At 35.9% G+C, this 20359-nt stretch overlaps 2 protein-coding genes across 2 annotated transcripts; both read right to left on the bottom strand.

Moving 5' to 3' along the window:
• Positions 1-610: 610 nt before the first annotated feature.
• On the bottom strand, positions 611-5090 carry LOC146929821 (DEAD-box ATP-dependent RNA helicase 38-like). The gene is made up of 8 exons (XM_085701551.1): positions 4824-5090; positions 4439-4735; positions 3673-3894; positions 3439-3504; positions 1691-2098; positions 1473-1590; positions 1029-1114; positions 611-865 (listed from the first exon to the last, which is right to left on the bottom strand). Exons 1-8 carry the CDS (start codon positions 4962-4964, stop codon positions 803-805), a joined length of 1401 nt encoding a protein of 466 aa, XP_085557677.1. The 5' UTR covers positions 4965-5090; the 3' UTR covers positions 611-802.
• A 7169-nt stretch (positions 5091-12259) lies between these two features.
• LOC146929820 (uncharacterized) lies at positions 12260-19984 on the bottom strand. Its single transcript, XM_085707413.1, has 5 exons — positions 18032-19984; positions 16830-17949; positions 13135-13477; positions 12858-12978; positions 12260-12304 (listed from the first exon to the last, which is right to left on the bottom strand). The coding sequence occupies exons 1-5, from the start codon at positions 19982-19984 to the stop codon at positions 12260-12262; spliced, it is 3582 nt and encodes a 1193-aa protein (XP_085563539.1).
• Between the last annotated feature and the right edge of the window lie 375 nt (positions 19985-20359).

Below are 20359 nucleotides of genomic sequence, written 5' to 3'. Positions count from 1 at the left end.
ATTCTACAACACTAAATCAATTGCCTCAACAATGATTTTAACAATCTTTTTAGTCCCTGCCAAAAGTGCATCATAAACATCAAAAGTCAAAATTCAAAACTTGGAAGTTGCAAGAACCATATTCAATTGTTCAATTTCCTGCTCTCATCTATTTAACGTTATGTCATGCTTTCATCTACTTTCAAAACATATACCAGTGCCTCTTGTTCACAGAACCCTGAACATGTTGATAGTTTTATAAACCATTGGGAAGATAGAAAACCTATACCAAGCCTATATTATCATAGTGCACATCACTTCCTAATGCAAGTTGGTCGTGATTTTGAGAAGCTGTATCTTGTAGCTCTGATTCAACTAGACTTCACCTGCATCTTGAGAACTTGAAAATAAAGACAGCAAGCTGCGATAATACCATAATTCACTCTCTTAATGTAGCTCCCAAGATCATTATTATCGATCAAATGAGCCCAAAGGGATTTTCGATACTCAAAGGGACACTATTACGGCAAATAGAACTTTTCCTCTTTTTTTTTTTTGATTGATAATTGTAAATGTGCACTTGGAGTACCACAAAGTTATATAAGAATGAAAAACAAAGACTTTAGGGGAGTAGGCCAAAACCCAAGTGAACAATTCCATAAATCTAGAACAAGGAAGAGATATTCTGTTTCTAAAAAATACTCCTAAGAAGCAAAATTTAGGACAAAGAATAAAACATCCATCACATTGCATCATAAACAAGAACTGAAGAGGAGCTATCCATCCCCAAAACATAGCATCCTTCAACTTTTGGAGATTCACATCAGTAAAGCAAACCAGCTTTCCTAAGAGCATTTTTATAGTCTTCAACACTTTTTTCTCGCACCTACATCCACAGTAAAATTGACAATGAATTATGTAAGATGCATATGTTCATAAACCTTGGCAAATGCATACAAAGTCTTCAAATTTTTGCAAATTTTGAAGAGTCAGTGTTCTGCATCACGCTGCATAATCATAATACAAGTACATTATCAAGTGGCATATACCTCTTCTACATGGATGCCAAAATGTTCTTCAATCTTTAACATGACCATTTGCTCACTTTCATGGCATATCAGGTTAAATACAGCCCCTGTTCAATCAAATAAAGCAAATGTAAAACAACGAAACTTGTTATTACATCACTGCTGAAAATATCATGCATAACATTCTGAGGGTGAAATTACAAATTGACTTCAAATATGTTAAAATCTAAGCCAAATAAAATACTGATGGAGTACTTTGGTCATATCTCTTACTCACGTGGAATCTTTAAATATAAATCAAGGATAGCACAAAAATTTTGGGGCCAAAGTTTACTCTTATGATTATTATAATATATTGGAAAGAGATGAATAAAATACTGCTATGTGAGTTAAATAATCTTTTGCATAAACATGCTGAATTTTAAATGAGCCACAGAACACAAGCAGATAGTTTTCAAAACTTACCCTTGCGCCCAAATCTCCCAGCCCTTCCAACCCTGTGCAAATACACCTCACAATCAGGCTCAGGTTCTTGGCCACGAGTGTACTTGAGGGGAAGATCATAGTTGATAACCAAATTGACCTAACAAACGCAATGGAAGGATGCAAGAAACACAAATGAGTACAACAAGCAAACATAACGGGAAAACACACAGAAAGAGAGGAGGGGAGAGAGAAAGCACCTGATCCTGATCAAAACCACGGGAAAGAACGTCGGTTGAGATAAGAACTTGAGTCAAACCATCTTTGAATTCCTTGATGATTGCGTCTCTCTCTTCAGTTTGAAGAGCACCTTGTATGGAAGTAACCTCATAGCCAAAATCAACAAGTGATTTGTGCAACATTTTTGCACTATTTCTAGTGCGCACAAATATAATAGTTTGCCCTACATTCTCTCCTAATTCGAATATATAATCTTTAATCACTTCAATCTTAGCGAGTTCATCAGAACAATGCACTTTGTACTGCTTCACTGCTTCTAAAGATAGCTCCTCTTTCTTCACAAAATATTCATTATACTCCTTCTTCGCAACAATCCTTGTAGCGAAATTCTTGACAGTGTCATCAAATGTAGCAGAAAACAGAAGAACCTGCAGAAACACAAGCCAATCCTTGGTCACCATCTTATTCATATCATTAAACTTCGAATCATCAAGGCTATCAAGTATATTTGGATGGTCAAGAACCGAAAGTTGAAACTTTTCCTCCATTGTGGTACTAGCCATATCGATCCAATGTTTTGTATCAATGACTAAACTACATATCTCATGGTTCCATGATGAACCAAAAAAATTCAAACTTTGCAAACAACAATCAATTCAAGATAGTAAAAATTGAAACTTCTACTCTCTTTTACCCATATTCTTCCTGTTTTTTTTCTTTAACAACTTTCCTTTTGAAAATAATATCATTGAAACTAATATTTTTATTTTTCCTTTTTTTTTTTCATGGGATTTTTGCTTTTTTTTCCTCACTTCTTTTCTTTTTAAAATGATGATATCTGTCTCTTCTACTTCATTTTATTTTTGAACTTTCAGGACATATTTAGTAAATTGTTTTAAAACTTAAAATAAAAAAAACAACATAAAGAACAAAATTTAAAGAATAGGCAACAACTTATTTTAACCTAAGCTCTGATTACAAACTGATGCAATCCTAGGAGACTTTAAACTCGAAACAGGAGCTGGGATGGTGGAAGAGTTGTTAAACAACACAATTGGAGAGGATGTCCGATTAAAAATTCAAGAATACATCACAATCAGATGTGGACGTTCCGGTTGATAAGTCGGGACAATCGTCATGGGCTAAGCCACTAGGCTCTAAGACGAGTCACAATAACTAAAGAGAAAAGAATTTCTATTGATTTACAAACTAGAAATAAAATTTAACTTTCTTATTCCATATTTGAATTACAAGATATAGCACTTCAAGATTCAATAAACCCTAAATAATTCAGATTACAACTAAAAAATTTAAAATCGAATCATAAATTAAAAGAAAGCAAATAAATGGCTAATACATCCTACAATTATTCCTTAGCATTGTCAATTCGCTGCTAGTGAGATGTCCTTACTAATGGCAATTGAATGCCCAAACCATGTGTTGCAAATAGAAAGAAAAAAAAAGAAAAGAAAAAAAAAATATGGGAATAAAAGGTGTGAGCTTCTTCAAATAAATTCCAAATGCCATAAACATTCCCATATTAGTTGCATAACATGATAGTAAGCTTCAAATGAAGATTCCAATATCAAAAAAGTTCTAAAAATTTGATGTAAACAAATAAACATAAGCAACGTGAAATTATATTAATCCTGAATGTCCATTAATTGGTTCATTGGCCGGATACCTTATTCTATGCAATAATTTCTTGTATGAATGGAAATGCTATACATGCAAGTGTACAGAGCAAGAGAAAGATCTATCAACAAACCTGACAGTTTGAATTGAATTTTTCTATTTCTTTTATTATCCTTAGAGAATCATCTTTAAATCCATCCTGCAGCAACAAAGTTTTACAGTTATTAAGTAAATTAGGGCACATCATATTTAAGCAACCGAATCTGCTAAAAAGTAAAGAAAAGAAAAAACACATGATAGAGTTGTACTAGTATGCGAATTGCGAGCCTAGAGTTAAACAATATATAATCAAGATGAGCAAAGTTACCTGAGCAAGCATTTGATCAGCTTCGTCAAAAACAAGAATCTTCAATCTCGTCAACCCGAGTTTCTTATGATTCTTCAAGCTATTAATTGTGCCAGGAGTACCAATAACCACCTGAGCCATAATAGGTGGCCGCCTCGATGGTGGAGTTTTGTCCATGCTAGGAATTGCAAGTTCGGAACTAATGCCCGTGTACTTTCCCATCTTTTGGAGAACCTCGTTGTTCTAATACAAACACAACAATGAACATTTGCACCACATCAATTATGAATGTCAAATTTAATCAAATCAAACAAGCACTTAATTAAGTAGTTTAAATCTCCACCATTGTTTACAATTACTAAGATTAATCCTGAAATCATACTTTAAAATATTGACAAGTAGTGATTCTTGACTAGCATGACTCATGACAACTTAATTGAAATCATCACCGGATACATATTAGTTAATGCCTTGCATTCAGATAAAATATTACACATAAAAAAAAAAAATGATTGGATTGTTCTTCATAATTGGATTCAGATATTACTGAAATCAGATTTCAAAATTAACATTCAACTGGTTAATCACATCCTAAATACATATTTAAAGTTAACAATTGTGTCCATATTTTCTACACAGTCTGTAACGACAATCCAGATTAGGGTTTCTGGCTTAAAAGAATCAAATCAGGTATTCATTATGAAACCACAAACCACAATCCAAACAAGGTCTAAAAGAAAAACAATTAAGTACAAACAAAATCATGGCAAAAAGAAAAGCAAATAACCTGAATAGCTAACTCTCTAGTGGGGCAAATGCAGAGAGCTTGAGGAGCCTTCATGTTTGGATCAACACGACTAAGCATTCCAAGCACGAAACAAGTGGTTTTACCAGAACCATTACGTGCCTGTGCAATCAAATCCTTATGTGGAGGGTTAAGAATCATCGGCAAGGTTATTTCTTGAATTTTGCTAGGCTTTTTAAACCCCATCTCCACATAGAGTGCCTTCAGTAGCTCCGGAGAGAGGGAAAGCTCTTCGAATGTTGCCGCAGATGTGTAAGGAGAGTACCCAGAGTTAACCTCCTACATGAAAATTCAAAAACCCTATGAGTTAAAGTTAATTTCTTGCCTTGATTTTAAAGCAAAAGAAGAAACAAGATTAATATCGAACCGTTTCATTGTTGCTGTCATTAGGACCGTCGAGCAATTTAGGAGAACTTTTGTTCTCATCGATAATTAATGCTTCGAACGATAGGCTTTCTACAGCGGAGGCCTCTGCACCGGAGGGAGGTTGTGAAGGTTTTTCTGCCATTATAGGAAATGATAAAAAGAAGAAAACGAGTTTTAACTCTTAGGGTTAGGGCTATAATGGAGGAGGAAAGAGAGGTTGTGAAATTTTTATATTAACAAAGTGAAGCACAGAAGATATATATATATATATATATATATATATATATATATATATATATATATATATATATATATATATATATATATATAGAGGGAGTTAGCTTAAAAAGAAAGCAACTTCAAGTTTGCGTAGAAACAAAGTGGGACTTGGTCGGCGTCAAAATATTAACGGAGTTAATACAAGGCAACTTCAATGTTGCGTAGAAATAAAGCAACTTCAAATATGTGAGTGAAATCAACGGTAATTTTTATGGCGGAAAATTATGGTGCAATTATAGTCTACATGTTTTCTAAAAACAAAAACTTAAAAATTACTTAAATATTTTTTAAAGAAAAATACATGAGTTACTTTTACGTTACATATTATATCTTTCATTTAAACTATTTTATTTAGTCCTCGTGAGCTTAGCTCAGTTGGTAAGAGCAATGCATAATGCATAATATATGCAAGGTTCGGAGTTCGCAAGGTCCGGACGCCATCTAAAAAAAACTATTTTATTTACTATTTTATCATTTAATATTATTAATTTTAAATTTTAATTAAAAAATTAAATCTCATTAAAATAGAAAATATCCCACAACATTAGGAACAATATTATCTATACTGAAGGGGATATAGATTTTGGGTTGAACTTTTTATAAGTTCAATTACACTCTTAAACATATTAATGTTATATTGTCAGTGATATTAAAAAAGATATGCATTTATATTATATTTGTTAAATTATTGTAGTCATTGAAAAAGATAAACATGGTTTTTTTGGGGTATGTTACAATTTAGAAGTCACAAATATTTGTATTTATAATTCTAATCAAAATCAAAATCTTCTATAAACTATCTTTCATAATTTACATACATTAGGACAATAAAAAGAGTGGAAAGATGGATACGTGAGTACCCGTGTTAGTAATAATAAAATATATAGAAATTATAATAATTGATTAAATTCTTTTAACCAAACATAAATACTGGAAGTGATTTTTAGTCAATAATATGGGCAAGTTTCATAACGTCGTTGACAAAATTCTTAGTAATAATAAACATCAGTTCAGACAGAGCTACTAAAGGAAAGTTTCATAACGTCATTGACAAAAATGAAAACAGACTAAGTGGTTGGAAGCAACAATTCTTGAGTTTTGCTGGCATACATACTTTATCTAAATCAATTTTGAGCTTTATACCATACTATCATATGCAGTATGCTAAGCTCCCTAATATCCTTTGTAACGAGATGGAAAAAATTCAAAGGAGCTTTTTAATGGGGTAATATTGCCCAATCTTGGAATCTCCATCTTGTAGGATGGGACATTTGTTGTCTTACTAAGAATGAGGGTGGCCTAGGCATTAAGAGACCTCGTCGTATAAATGATGCTTTTCTTATGAAGATGCTTTGGAATCTAATCACCAAGCCGGATGACCTATGGTGTAAGGTTCTCTATAGTAAGTATGGGAGGAATAAAGATCTTAGGGTAGCCATAGATTCTAAATCATATGATTCTCCTTTGTTGAAAGCTTTAACAGGTATCTGGGAACAATTTCAGCAAAATATTGTGTGGCAGCTGGGCGATGGTAACAATATTAATTTTTGGATGGATAAATGGGATCCTAATGGAACTTCTCTTATGTCCATTACTAATCAATCTATTATTGACACAACTCTCTATGTGAGGGACGTGGTAATCGTCTACCTTTGCTTTACAGGTTCTTTCTATCCCTGCACCTAAATACACTGATGGACTTGACAATATTGGTTGGGGAGGAACCAACATTAGGGATTTCACAATTAAAAGTACCTATGATTCTCAAAATTCTAGAGCTCAACCCATCCAGGGAGATTGGAAGGCCTTGTGGAGATGGAAATGACCATATAGAATTCAAATTTTTACGTGGATTGTGGCTGATGAGCAGTTGCTCACTAATTACCGTATGAGTAATTGGAGTGTTGGAGCTTCTCTCACATGCTCTAGATGTGACAAAGATGATGAAACCACTATTCATATGTTAATGGATTGCCCATTAGCAACCCAAATATGGATAAGGTTAGCCCCTTTGAATCAAATCTCTGTTTTTATTTTATTTTTTTGATTGTAGGGATTGGATCTTCAAGAATATCAATCATCAATTACATGGTATTCAGAATAAAAAATGGAGCACAAATTTTATAGTGGCTTGCTGGCAGATATGGATGTGGAGGAACAAAACTATTTTTGAAGATGACTTTCAACGTTTAACTGACCACACTTACATGATTCTCAAGATGGTTGAAGATATAAACAAATACACCAAACATCCTCTTAATGTTCGACAATGTGATACTATTTTCGTTGGTTGAAAAAGACGTGGGTTAAACTTAACTGTGATAGAACCTACAAAGATTCATCAGGTCTTGCTGGTTGTGGTGGACTCTTTCGAAACTGATGCCAGATAGATTACAGGCTACTCGCAAAAAATTGGAACGTGTGACGCTCTCTGTGATGAAATGTGGGGAATGTACTTAGGAATGTAGCTTGCCAGGAGATAGGGGTGGGAATAGGCCAGGCCAGGCCAGGCTTTGATAGGCCTGAGCCTGGCCTACGAAAAAAATTGTAAGCCTAAGCCTGGCCTATGGCCTATCATAAGCCGATTTTCTTGGCCTGACCTGACCTATTTAAAAGCCTGGATTGGCCTGAAAGCCTACTTACAGGCCTACTTCCACTACACCATTTTTCGCTTTCGGCAACGACACATTATGTCCATCAAATAGTTCATTTGACCTACTAAATAGGCTAAACAGGCCTTAAAGCCTACTTAAAAGCCTATTTCACTGCAAGTAAATTTTAACTAGATTAAAGCCTAAAAAGCCTATAACAACAAAACCTATTAAAGGACTAATAGATAGAGAAAAAGATGTTTATATTTTTAATGTATGCAATTATTTTAATATAAAAAAACATTTTTTAATAAATAAGTATTAATAGGCCGGCCTATTAGGCTTAATAGGCTTTTCTGGAAGGCTAAGCCTGACCTATTTAACTAAACAGATTTTCTAAAAAGCCTAAGCTTAGGCCTATCTGTTATACCCTAATTTTGGACCTAAAAATACTTGCTCAAAATGTTTTTCCATCTTTGATATGTGTCTATTACTCTTGAAAGATTGCCAATTTGCTATTGTTTTACACTGATATTTTACCCTGCTTTATCTTCCAATTTTGCCTCAAAAATCTTTTCAAACTGTAAATTTGTCTATGTTTTCTTGCATTTAAAACCATCCAAATGTTTTTCTTGCATATCAAGTCATTTTGAAGTTGTCTCTGATCAATTGCATGTTTCTCTGCACTTTACTTCAATATTATTTGCAAAATTCATAACAAAGGGGTATTTTAGTCATTTCATGTATCCAACTTCATGTTAATCCCTGAAAATTGTCTCTGAGTCATTTCAATTTGTTTGTATAAATCCTTGATTTAATTCATGTCAAAATCCATTTTAAAAATTGCATCTGAGACATTTTGAGTCAGTTTAGCCCCTAGGGGCATTTTAGTCATTTCCTATGCTAAAATTCCTTTTAATTTTTGAAAGTTGTCTCTGAGTCTTTTCAATTGGTTTGTATGAACTCTTGTTTTAATTCATGTCAAAATCCATATTTTAGAATTGCATTTGAGTCATTTTGGGTCAGTTTAGTCTTTAGGGGCATTTTTGTCATTTCACATGAAATTTTGACAGAGAGAGGTTACTTTGAAGTACCTCATTTGTGTAATTGGTTCATTTTATTCCTTTTTGTGTTTTTTATTGGTTTCACTTTACGTTTAGTCAAAATTACCAATTTTACCCAATTTTATTATTATTTTAATTTTAGTCCTCAAGTCTTTTTGCATCTTAGTCCTTTTTTGGTTATTTGCAGATTAGTCCTTTTAATTTTGTCATTTGCAGATTAGTCCTTTTAGTTTCTATCATTTGCAGATTGGTCCAAAGTCAAGTCTAGTTCAAATCCACGTGCCAGCTCATTATTGGTCCAGAAGGCCATGTGTCAGCCTATAAAAGGCCACCTAATCAATGCAACAGTACCAATCATCAATCACTTTCTGCCAACTCACGCAAACACAACCTTTCTTTCTCTCTCTCAAAAAACAGATCAAAGCCTCTTTTTCATCAAGAACATGATGAAGTTCATGAAGAACTTCATCATCTAACAAACCCTAACCGTTTTCCAGATCCACCAAAACAAACGCAAATCAACAAATTCATCATCAATTTCACGGATTCAATATGAATTAGAATCAGTTCTCAGAAGTTCGTTTCGAAACTCACATCACAGAACTGTAAAAATTGAAGGTGAGAAAAACACAAGAAGGGGGGTTGAATTGTGTTTTGAAAAATTCTTCGTTTCTCCTAAAAACTGAACACACTGATCAGAAGCTAAGCGAGACAGCTTCTGAAGTGATGATCAGAATCTAAATGTAGCGGAATAAAACAGAGAGAGAGAGAAGAAGAACAACACAAAGCAATTATACTGGTTCCTTCCACAATCCGGAAGTAGTCCAGTCCCCCTTGCACTTCCAAGGAGATTTCACTATGAGTAATATCTGATTACAAATGCTCAAGCACACAAGCAAGAGACTTCCTTTGCTCAAGCACACAAGCTAGAGACTTCCTTTGCTCAAGAACACAATCAAGAGACTTCCTGCTCAAGCACAACTGCAAGAGACTTCCTAACTAAACAAAATTACACAGAAAATTGTTTAAGGTTGAACACTTGATATACAATCAGAGGTGCTCACAATACAAATCAGATACAGACTCAATGGACTTAAGAATTTCTAAGATATGACTTTGAGACACAGAAATTCTAAGTGAATGCAGAACAATTTCAGCAGAGGTTTGGCACTTGTAAAAATGTTGTGAGTCTTTCGTTCAGCGTTCTTGCATTACCAAATCTCTAGGTCTTTACTCCTTTATATAGAGGTGTGAAAGAGACGTTGTGAAATTGCCAGCACACCAAAGAGTCGTTGTTGAAGCTTGATCTTTCACCAATGATCTTTTGCCTGATTTGGTTGTTGTCCTATGAAGAACCAATTTGAAATCCATTCCTTATCCAAAGGAACATATATGCAGGCGAGACCGTATTCTGGAGCTGTTTTCTTGTCTTGTAGCGTGGACACAAAACAGAGTAGTGGAGAACGTGGTTGTACAATTCGTACAAAGTACAATGTCAACGCTTTCGTCCAAATTGCAAGCACATGCCTTCAAACACCTTTGAAATGACCGTTGCAATGTTCCACTGATTTTCTGCTGTGTTTTCGAAACCAATAGACAGCTTTTGCAATGTAGATTCTTCAATCTTTGAATGTTCTGCAAATCCAGTTGATCTTCAGCTTCTGGTGAAATGACTTCTGATGAGGCAGCTTCTAATGATGCAGCTTCTGATAATGTGGCTTCTGGACCTCTTGTCTTCAGGAGCACTATTCTTCAGGAGCAGCTTTACTTCAGGATCGCTATTTCTTCAGGAGCAGCTTGACTTCAGGAGCGCTTTTACTTTCAGGAGCGTATTGCCTTCAGAATCATCTAAGCTTCATTTTCTTTTGCTCTTTATTTGCTCATTCAGAACCAATCAATGATGTAACTTTTTTTAACTGTGGTTCTGTACACTTGAACAAATATTAGCTATTCCAATTTACAATTTTTAATACCTTGTTATCATCAAAACTTTTTAAGGTTCATTGTTAAACACATTTTGGTCCAACAATCTCCCCCTTTTTGATGATGACAAACAATAGTATTTAAAAATTGATCAATTGTTGTTAATCTAATTAACAAGTTGACCTTGGGGTTCTGAGGTTTGTAAGCTCAGAGTCTGAGGTTTGTAAGCTCTAACTCCCCCTGAGTCTGATAGTCTTTAAGGTGAGGTTTGTAAGCTCCCCCTAAGTTCTATCCAGGTTAATTAAATTCATTTTTCGCACAATAATTTCAGAGCTAAAAAAAATTGAAAGAATTGACTTATAGATAAGAAGAATGGTTCAATTAATTGTTATTTGAAATTTGATACTCCCCCTTTTTGATACACCGATAAAAAGGATAGAAATTTTCAAAATTTTCAAACATTAATTAATGGGGCTCAGAGCCTTTAAATACTATCACATATACTCCCCCTTTTGTCATTAGCAAAAAGACATAAACAAAAAGAAGAGATGAGAAAAACGTAAGATTAAAGATTCAGATCATAATTCAAATAAATTAAAAGCATTTTAACCATCTTCAAAGATTAAATAAACAGTCATAGCAAGCATTATTATCAAAGCAAATAATGACATACAAGGTATAAACAGTTAAAGATTTTCAGAAGCAGGAAGAATTCAGAAGCGCTTATAATATCAGAAGCAAAAAGAACTAATTCAGAAGCAGAAATGAACAAGGAATATCAAAAGCCTAAAAAGACAGAAAAATAAGCTAAAAGTGTGCAACTATGGGTTTGGCTTATTTCTCTAAAATCTTCTTCAGAAGCTTTTGAACATCAGCATACTTCTTGTCCATATCTTTTCTGTAGTTGTCTTCTCTGATCTTGGCTTCTTGCATGTCAGCTTCCAACTTTGATATCTTCAGATTCTGCTCTAGTAGCACTGTTTCCAGCCTTTCATTTTCTTCTTTGAGCACCTTGTTCTCCTGAGCTAGAGCCAGGTTAGGTTCATCAATCTTTTCTAGGATCTCAGAAGGAATGATCAGATGCAGCTCCTTAGGCAGGAATTCATCAGGTTCTCTGCTTCTGATACTGAGTGGATTCTTCACCCAAGTACCAAGAATTTCTACATCTTCAGTATTCTCTTCTATGCCATTCAACCAATCTTCCAGCTTCTGCTTGGCTTGCTCTTGAGCCTCAATGCAGGAATCATGCAGAGCTGAAATCAGGTTGATGACCCTTTCCTTGATCCTTCTCCATTGCTTCTGATAGCTTATTGTATGACCCAGATCATTTCTACTTGCTATCAGTTTGAGAACTTCAGAAGCAATATCTTCCCACACATCTTTTAGTACTTGAGAATCCAGGTAAATGGTGGGAGGTGAAGGTTGTTTAGAGGGTTTTGGAGGGGCTAGGGGAACAATTGGTAGGTTTGATGATGATTGGTCATTTGTAGTTGATGATTGGCTGGTTGATGGTTGGTCAGGAGTGGGGTCAACTACCATATCAGAGGCATGATCATATTGATCATCCTCAGAGTCTGTGTTCATATCACATACACCAGTATGGTGGATGATCTTGATGACTTGAACTGGTGAAGAAGATATGGAAGCAGAGGTTAGCTCAGGAACAATGTGTTCAGGAGCGGCAGTTTCAGGTTCAGGTTCAGGAGTGGGTTTAGTAACTGGTTGTTCAAGAACAGAATGTTCAGGAACAGTCTTTTGAGGAGTTGGTTGTTCAGGAACAGATGGTTCAGGAACGGTCTTTTGAGGAGTTGGTTGTTCAGGAACAGATGGTTCAGGAACGGTCTTTTGAGGAGTTGGTTGTTCAGAAACAGATGGTTCAGGAATGATTGGGGGTGATGAAGTTGTTGGGGGTGAAGATTGAGGGGGTGAAAAGGCTTTATCTGGTGAAGGTTTTTGTTGTGGGGGGTCTTCTGAAACAACTTTATCAGAAGCAGCTGCTTCTGGAGTTGTCTCAGAGGCTTTCTCTGAGGTTGTGGTAAAGCCAGATTGGGGTAGTTCACCTAGATAATGACTTTCTAGGTGATCTAAAAGAGATGTGTCTTCAGAAGGAATAGAGGATGTGGTACAAGATGTGTGAGAAACTTGAGATACCTTAGATAACATTGCAGAGTTATCTACTGCTTCTGAAGTTCCAAGATTCTGAACTTGCTCTACATTTTCAGCAACAGCTTCATCCTCTATTAGAGTCCTTTCTCCTTCCTGTTCTTTTTCAAGTTCTTTTATGGCTTTCACTTCTTGCCTATTTGCTAAATAGTCATCAGAAAATTCCTTAGCCATTCTCTTCATGGCTGGAGTCATTTCAACCATGGAGCTTTTCTTGTCAACAGGAGCCTTCTTCCTTTTCAGCTTAGGCTCAGCCTCTTCTTCTTCTATTTCTTCAAGAGCTTCCTCCAACCTTTCTTTATGAAAAACGGTTTCAGCTTTCCCTCCCTTTCTCTTAGCAACCTTCTGTTGCTTGCCCTTAACAGTAGTTGCTTCTGATGCAGTAGCACTCTTAACCTTCTTCACTTTAGCAGGCACAGCTTCCTCCTGAGTGCTTGAAACTCCCTCCAAGACATACTTAGCAACTGATTTTGCTAAGATCTCAGGATTGCTTTCCTCAAAGATTGAAGGAAAGTCTCTGATAATTCTAGTTTCTTCTGTGGTTAACTTCAACCACTTTTCATTCTCAGGAGCTTTCTTGATAAACTTCATAGAGTGTAAGCTCCTACTACTAATAGTCCTTTCAGCAGTAGACACTTCAAAACATTTGTCAGAAGCACTCCTTGTATTTCTCAAGAAGTCCAGCACTCTTCCTTGATGAAAGATCTCAGACAATAATCTTCCATAAGGTACTTGTTTTCTTCCTTTAATAGTACCTTCATTTATAGCCCAGCATAGATGATCCATTACATATCTTGGGAAGTTTATCTTTTCCAGATTGGTCATGAAGTAAATTGCTAGCTTCTGTTGGTTGTTGGGTTGATCAGACCCACCTGCTCTTTGAAAGAAGCAATCATTACTGAATTTCACCAACATTCTGTTGTGAATCTCCATTTCAGAAGGCTTAGCATCTTTGTTACCACCCAGAAGAGTGTTGTAGTAGCTTTGCAGCAGGACATCATCCTTCTTAACTATTTCTTGAAACCTTCCTTCTGCATTCATTCTACAAGCTTTAGCTATAACGCCCTCAGTGATGGTTATAGGAATGCCCATTACTTCAGACCTTATTTCTAAGCTCTCAAATGATGTAGGATTCATATCCATGGTCATTTTCCCTTTCTTCGACCCAGCTTGTTTGCTTACAACTTTTGCAGGCTTTTCATTGTACACTTCAGTTTTTAACCAAAAGTCCTTGACCAAGTTCACATATGTTGGCCCATTTAGCATCTTGAAATACTCAGACAGCTTCTGAGTTTCTATCAATCCTTCCATGTTTACTTTGTACTTCTTAAGTGAAGCGAAGTCCACTGGCGATTATACTTGGACGATTAAGGATTTCCATGGAATATCCATAGTCTTTTCTTTGTAGACTGACCCAGATTCTGTTGCGCCTTGCTTGCTTGAAGTAGATTCTGAAACTTTTGAGCTTGATGATGCCATTTGATAATGATTGAAGAAGATTTAGAGAATTTAGGGTTCTAAGGTTTTTGCGCTTACTTCGCAAGAGGTTTGAGAGCAAAATGTGTTTGTTGTGAGTGAGTAGTGTGTGAATTGACAAAGTGTTAAAAGTAAAATGATTGCAATTCAAAAGAGACAAACAAACATAACATTAATGACAAAAATTAGGGGCGCGTGAAAAGTACTTTCAAAGCTATTAAATCATCATTGCCCTTTTTGTTATACACCAACACATACAGGCCACGTAAGAAGTTCACAGAGTAACTACCAAGTTAGTGGGCCAGAAGTTACTTTTAAAAAGTAACTCCCAACGTTTCCACTAATTCAACTATTCAGAAGCAATAAATCCAGATTCTGGACTTCAGATGCTGACGATATCATCAGAAGCGAGTTTTCCTCAGAACCTCAATAAGGAGCTTCTGATGGACTACTGCTTCTGAACTAACTTCAGAACCTAAAATCCTATTCAGGAGCAAGCAAACATCTAATCAGACACGTAGTGCATGTTCAAATTTTTCTTTATAAAATCAAATCTTTCAACAGTTAAAGGCTTAGTAAATATATCAGCCCATTGATTTTCAGTATCAATGAATTGTATATCTAAAATTCCTTTTTGAACATAATCTCTGATAAAATGGTGTTTGATTTCAATGTGCTTAGCTCTTGAATGCAAAATTGGATTTTTAGACAAACAAATAGCAGCAGTATTATCACAATAAATGGGAATACTGTTAGCAGTTATCTGATAATCTTCCAACTGATGTTTCATCCAAAGTAGTTGTGTACAACAACTTGCAGCCGAAATGTATTCTGCTTCTACTGTAGACATAGCAATAGTTGTTTGTCTTTTGCTAGCCCAGGATATAAGATTATCACCTAGAAATTGACAATTGCCACTGGTTGACTTTCTTTCAATCCTATCACCAGCATAATCAGCATCACAGAATCCAATTAGCTTATAATCTAAGGATTTCCTATAAAGGAGTCCAAGATTAGTTGTTCCTTTCAAATACCTGAAGATTCTCTTGACATCAGTCATATGAGATTCTCTAGGATCTGATTGGAATCTTGCACACAAGCATACACTGAATAAAATATCTGGCCTAGATGCAGTGAGGTATAACAAAGAACGAATCATACCTATATACAGCTTCTGATCTACTTTAGCTCCTTCATCTTCTTTGCTTAAGGTGCACGTAGGGTGCATTGGAGTGTTCATCACTTTACAATCTTCAAGTTTGAACTTCTTCAGAAGCTCCTTTGTGTACTTTGATTGATGAACATAGACTCCATCTTTGCATTGATTGATTTGAATGCCAAGGAAGAACTTCAGCTCTCCCATCATGCTCATTTCAAATTCATCCTGCATTAACTCAGAAAATTCCTTGCAAAGAGAAGCATTAGTAGAACCAAATATTATATCATCAACATATATTTGCACAACAAGAATATCTTTCCCAAGGGTCCTTCTGAAGAGTGTAGTATCAACTTGTCCTCTGTTAAAATCATTCTTGATTAAGAAATTACTTAGTCTATCATACCAAGCTCTGGGAGCTTGTTTCAAGCCACATAGTGATTTCTTCAGTTTAAAAACATGGTCAGGATATTTAATATCCTCAAATCCAGGAGGTTGCTTGACATACACTTCTTCTTCTATGACACCATTGAGAAATGCACTCTTGACATCCATCTGATATAATATTATGCCATGATTAACTGCATAGGAAAGAAGTAACCTGATTGCTTCCAATCTTGCAACTGGAGCAAACGTTTCAGTGTAATCAATGCCTTCTTGTTGACTATACCCTTGTGCAACAAGCCTGGCTTTGTTTCTGGTTACTTCACCTTGCTCATTCAGCTTGTTTCTGAATACCCATTTTGTTCCAATAATGTTCTTGTGCTAAGGTTTGGGTACCAGATCCCACACATCATTTCTTTGAAATTGATTCAACTCTTCTTGCATAGCTAGGATCCATCCATCATCTGAAAGTGCTTCATCAACTGTTGTAGGTTCAATCATTGAGATTAGTCCAATCATTGACTCTACTTGTCTGAAATGTGATCTTGTTCTTCTTGGACTATCTTTGTTTCCAATGATTAGCTCCTCAGGATGTGAAGACTTGTGTTTGAATGTGTTTCTGGGAGGATCTTCTTGATGTGAGCCATCTTGTGCTTCATCAGAAGCAGCTTCATCCTGCGCTTCTGATGTGGGTTCAGCTTCTGGACTATCTTCAGACTCAGCTATCTGATCAGGTTCTGGAGTAGCTTCAGGAACCTGTATCTCTGCAAAACTTTCATCTTGCTTTGAAGTTTTATCTTCAAGCTCCTTGTCATCAAATTTAACGTGCATAGATTCTTCAACACAGAGTGTTTCTGAATTATACACTATGTATGCCTTTGACCTTTCAGAGTAACCTAAAAAGATTCCTCTTTGGGCCTTGGCATCAAATTTCTTTAGGTAGAGCTTGTTGTTCAGAATGTAACATGTACATCCAAATTGATGAAAGTAAGAGATATTGGGTTTTCTTCCTTTAAAGAGTTCATATGCAGTTTTCTCCAAAATAGGTCTGATATAGATCCTGTTTTGAACATAACATGCTGTATTCACTGCTTCTGCCCAAAAATGTTTTGGTAAATTGTTTTCATGAATCATGGTTCTGGCCATTTCTTGTAAAGTTCTATTCTTTCTCTCTACAACCCCATTTTGTTGTGGTGTTCTAGGAGAAGAGAATTCATGGAAAATTCCATGTTTTTCACAAAAAGCTTCAAATGGCTCATTTTCAAATTCTCCACCATGATCACTTCTGACTTTCAAAATTTTTGATTCTTTTTCAGATTGAATTTGAGTGCAGAAGCTACTGAATACATCACACGCAACATCTTTACTCTTTATGAATTTCACCCAAGTCCATCTGTTGTAATCATCAACAATGACTAATCCATATTTACTTCCATATAAGGATGCAGTACTCACTGGTCCAAATAAATCAATATGGAGTAATTCTAAAGGTCTTGAGGTTGAAACGATGTCTTTGGTTTTAAAAGATGATTTCACAATTTTCCCTCTCTGACATGCACCACAGAGTGCATCTGAATGATAGTCAATATCTGGTAGCCCTTTCACAAGTTGTAACTTACTAAGCTTAGAGATTAACCTCCAGTTAGCATGTCCCAACCTTCTGTGCCACATCCATTTCTTATCATTCACTGATAATAGGCAAATCACCTTCTGATCAGCCAATTCAGAAAAATTGATTTTATAGACATTGTCAACTCTCTTTCCCTTGAACACAATGGATTTGTCTTCCTTGTTGATTACTGTACAGTTGGGTTTTTCAAAAAACACATCATAACCATTATCACAAAATTGACTAATGCTTAAAAGGTTATGTTCAAGACCATCTACCAACCATACATTATTAATTGAGGTAGAGGAATTACCAATAGTTCCTGTACCTATGATCTTGCCTGTCTGGTTTCCTCCAAACTTCACATTTCCTCCCTCTTTCATTGTTAGGCTGAGGAACATGGACTTGTCTCCTGTCATGTGTCTTGAGCAACCGCTGTCTAGGTACCATGATCTTTGCTTTGGCACTGCTCTTAGACATACCTGCATCATTGACATGTTTAGATTTAGGTACCCATTGTCCTATGGGTCCTAGAAGGTTAGTACTTAAGGCTTTACTCTTCACTTCTTGTAACTTGTGCTGTGAGTTGGGTTGCTTCTGATTAACCATCACCTTAGGTTTTGGTACTTCAGAAGCAGTTACTGTCTTCTTCTGAAATTTAAACTTCAGAACCCCAAATTTTGGTTTCACCAGACTCTGAGGAATAGGTTCTGATCTTTTCAGGATCCTAACCTTTGAAATCTTGGAATCAGATTTGATCATAACCTTTGACTTAGAGTTCTTTTGCTTTGAAGTAATCTTAGCCTTAGAACTAGAAGCTTCAGGTTCTGATTGAACAACAGTTTCCAACTCAGCCCCTTCTGGTACAAAGAATGTTTTCAGACCTTCCTTGATGCATTCACAACAAGATTTTAGATTGGTTTTCTCAAGTTTCACTTCTGGAAAACCAATTCCTCTGCCATTGTTCTTGTAAATGCTATAAATCATAGAAGCTACTCTGCTTCTGTCAATGCCAGATATAATAAAATCTTCAAGAGCAATTTCATGATTACTTAAAGATTTTTCATTACACTTTTCTTGTAGCTTCTGACATAAGAACCTGAGCTGGTTTTCATATGTTTTACACATGAAGTCGAAGCCGCTAAGTCCTTGTTCAGAAGCTTTCAGATCCAATAGAGTTGATTTTTGCTGTTGTACCAAATCAGCATATTTTTCTTTTAAATCCTTCAACTCATTGGTTCTTACTTCAAAATGTGTAAGAAGTTCTTTAAGTGACTCAACAAGTTCATCTCTGGGAATTTTGGAATATACCTCATTTTCATCTTCTGAGTCTGAATCTGATCCAGCTTCTGAAGTTGTTGTTGCTACCAACCCAACATCTACCTTTGCATCTTCATCAGCTTCCTCTTTATCAGATCCAGATTCACTACCCAAATCATCCCAGGTTGCCATTAAACTCTGCTTAATCTGCTTCTTGAATTTGCTTGGTTTGAATGTAGACCTCTTTGGCTTATCCTTTGACTTTTCTCTTTGAAGATCAGGGCATTCAGCAATGAAGTGTCCCGGCTTCTTACAGTTGAAGCATCCCTTCTGATCTTCTTTCCTTGAGCTTCTGGAGTTACCCCTTTTGGCGAGAAACTTTCTGTTCTTCTTGGCCAGATATTGAAGTCTGTTTGAGAGCATGGCCATTTCAGCAGCATCTGGTTCAGAATCTGAACTTGACTGTTCTTCCTCTTCAGATTCAACCACTTTGAGAGCTTTTGATGACTTGCCTTTGGATGGAAGAGCTATTGATTTACTCTTCTTAGTAGACTCATGTTCATTAAGACTTAACTCATGAACTTTGAGAGAACTAACAAGATCTTCGACACTTAAAGTGTTTAAATCTTTAGCTTCCTCAATGGCAGTCACTTTTGGTCTCCATCTGGCAGGTAAGCTTCTGAGTATCTTGCTTACATGATCAGAAGCAACATAGCTCTTCTTTAGAATCTGTAGCCCAGAAACTAAGGTTTGAAACCTTGAGTACATCTTCTCAATAGTTTCATCATCCTTCATCTTGAATAACTCATACTGATGTACAAGCAGGAGAGCCTTTGCTTCTTTGACCTTCTTGCTCCCTTCATAATTTGAACAGTGAGAAGCAAACATAGCTTTAGCAGTGGATTTGTCACTCATCTTCATGTATTCTGCTTTGGGTATGGCAGTGACAAGGGCTCCTCTGATAATATGATGCTTCTTGTAGAGTTTCCTCAGTTCTGGAGTATGTTTCTTTCTATCCACAGCAGCTCCTTCTTCATCAAGGACTAAATCACCAACACCATCTTCCAGAATATCCCATAATTCTTCATCTAGGCTCATGATGTAACTGTAAAAGTTGGTCTTCCACCAAGAGAACTCTTCAGCATCTCCATTGAACTTTGGAACTTTTCCAACACTGGATTTCTTACTATCACTATAATCATGTGAGACATTTTTATAGCTAGTATCACCAGAACCAGTAGGAGGAGGAATATACATGTTTTTCTCAGATCTTTGACTGTTGCACGGTTAAGTGTTACACAACGGACCAAGGCTCTAGATACCAATTGAAGGTGAGAAAAACACAAGAAGGGGGGGTTGAATTGTGTTTTGAAAAATTCTTCGTTTCTCCTAAAAACTGAACACACTGATCAGAAGCTAAGCGAGACAGCTTCTGAAGTGATGATCAGAATCTAAATGCAGCGGAATAAAACAGAGAGAGAGAAGAAGAACAACACAAAGCAATTATACTGGTTCCTTCCACAATCCGGAAGTAGTCCAGTCCCCCTTGCACTTCCAAGGAGATTTCACTATGAGTAATATCTGATTACAAATGCTCAAGCACACAAGCAAGAGACTTCCTTTGCTCAAGCA

The sequence above is a fragment of the Medicago sativa genome, chromosome 4, assembly GCF_051527215.1.
Source record: "Medicago sativa cultivar Bolivia chromosome 4, Bolivia_mono, whole genome shotgun sequence".
Taxonomy (NCBI): Eukaryota; Viridiplantae; Streptophyta; class Magnoliopsida; order Fabales; family Fabaceae; genus Medicago; species Medicago sativa.
Note: the sequence above shows the minus strand (reverse complement) of the source record. Positions and strands in the feature narration are given on the sequence as shown.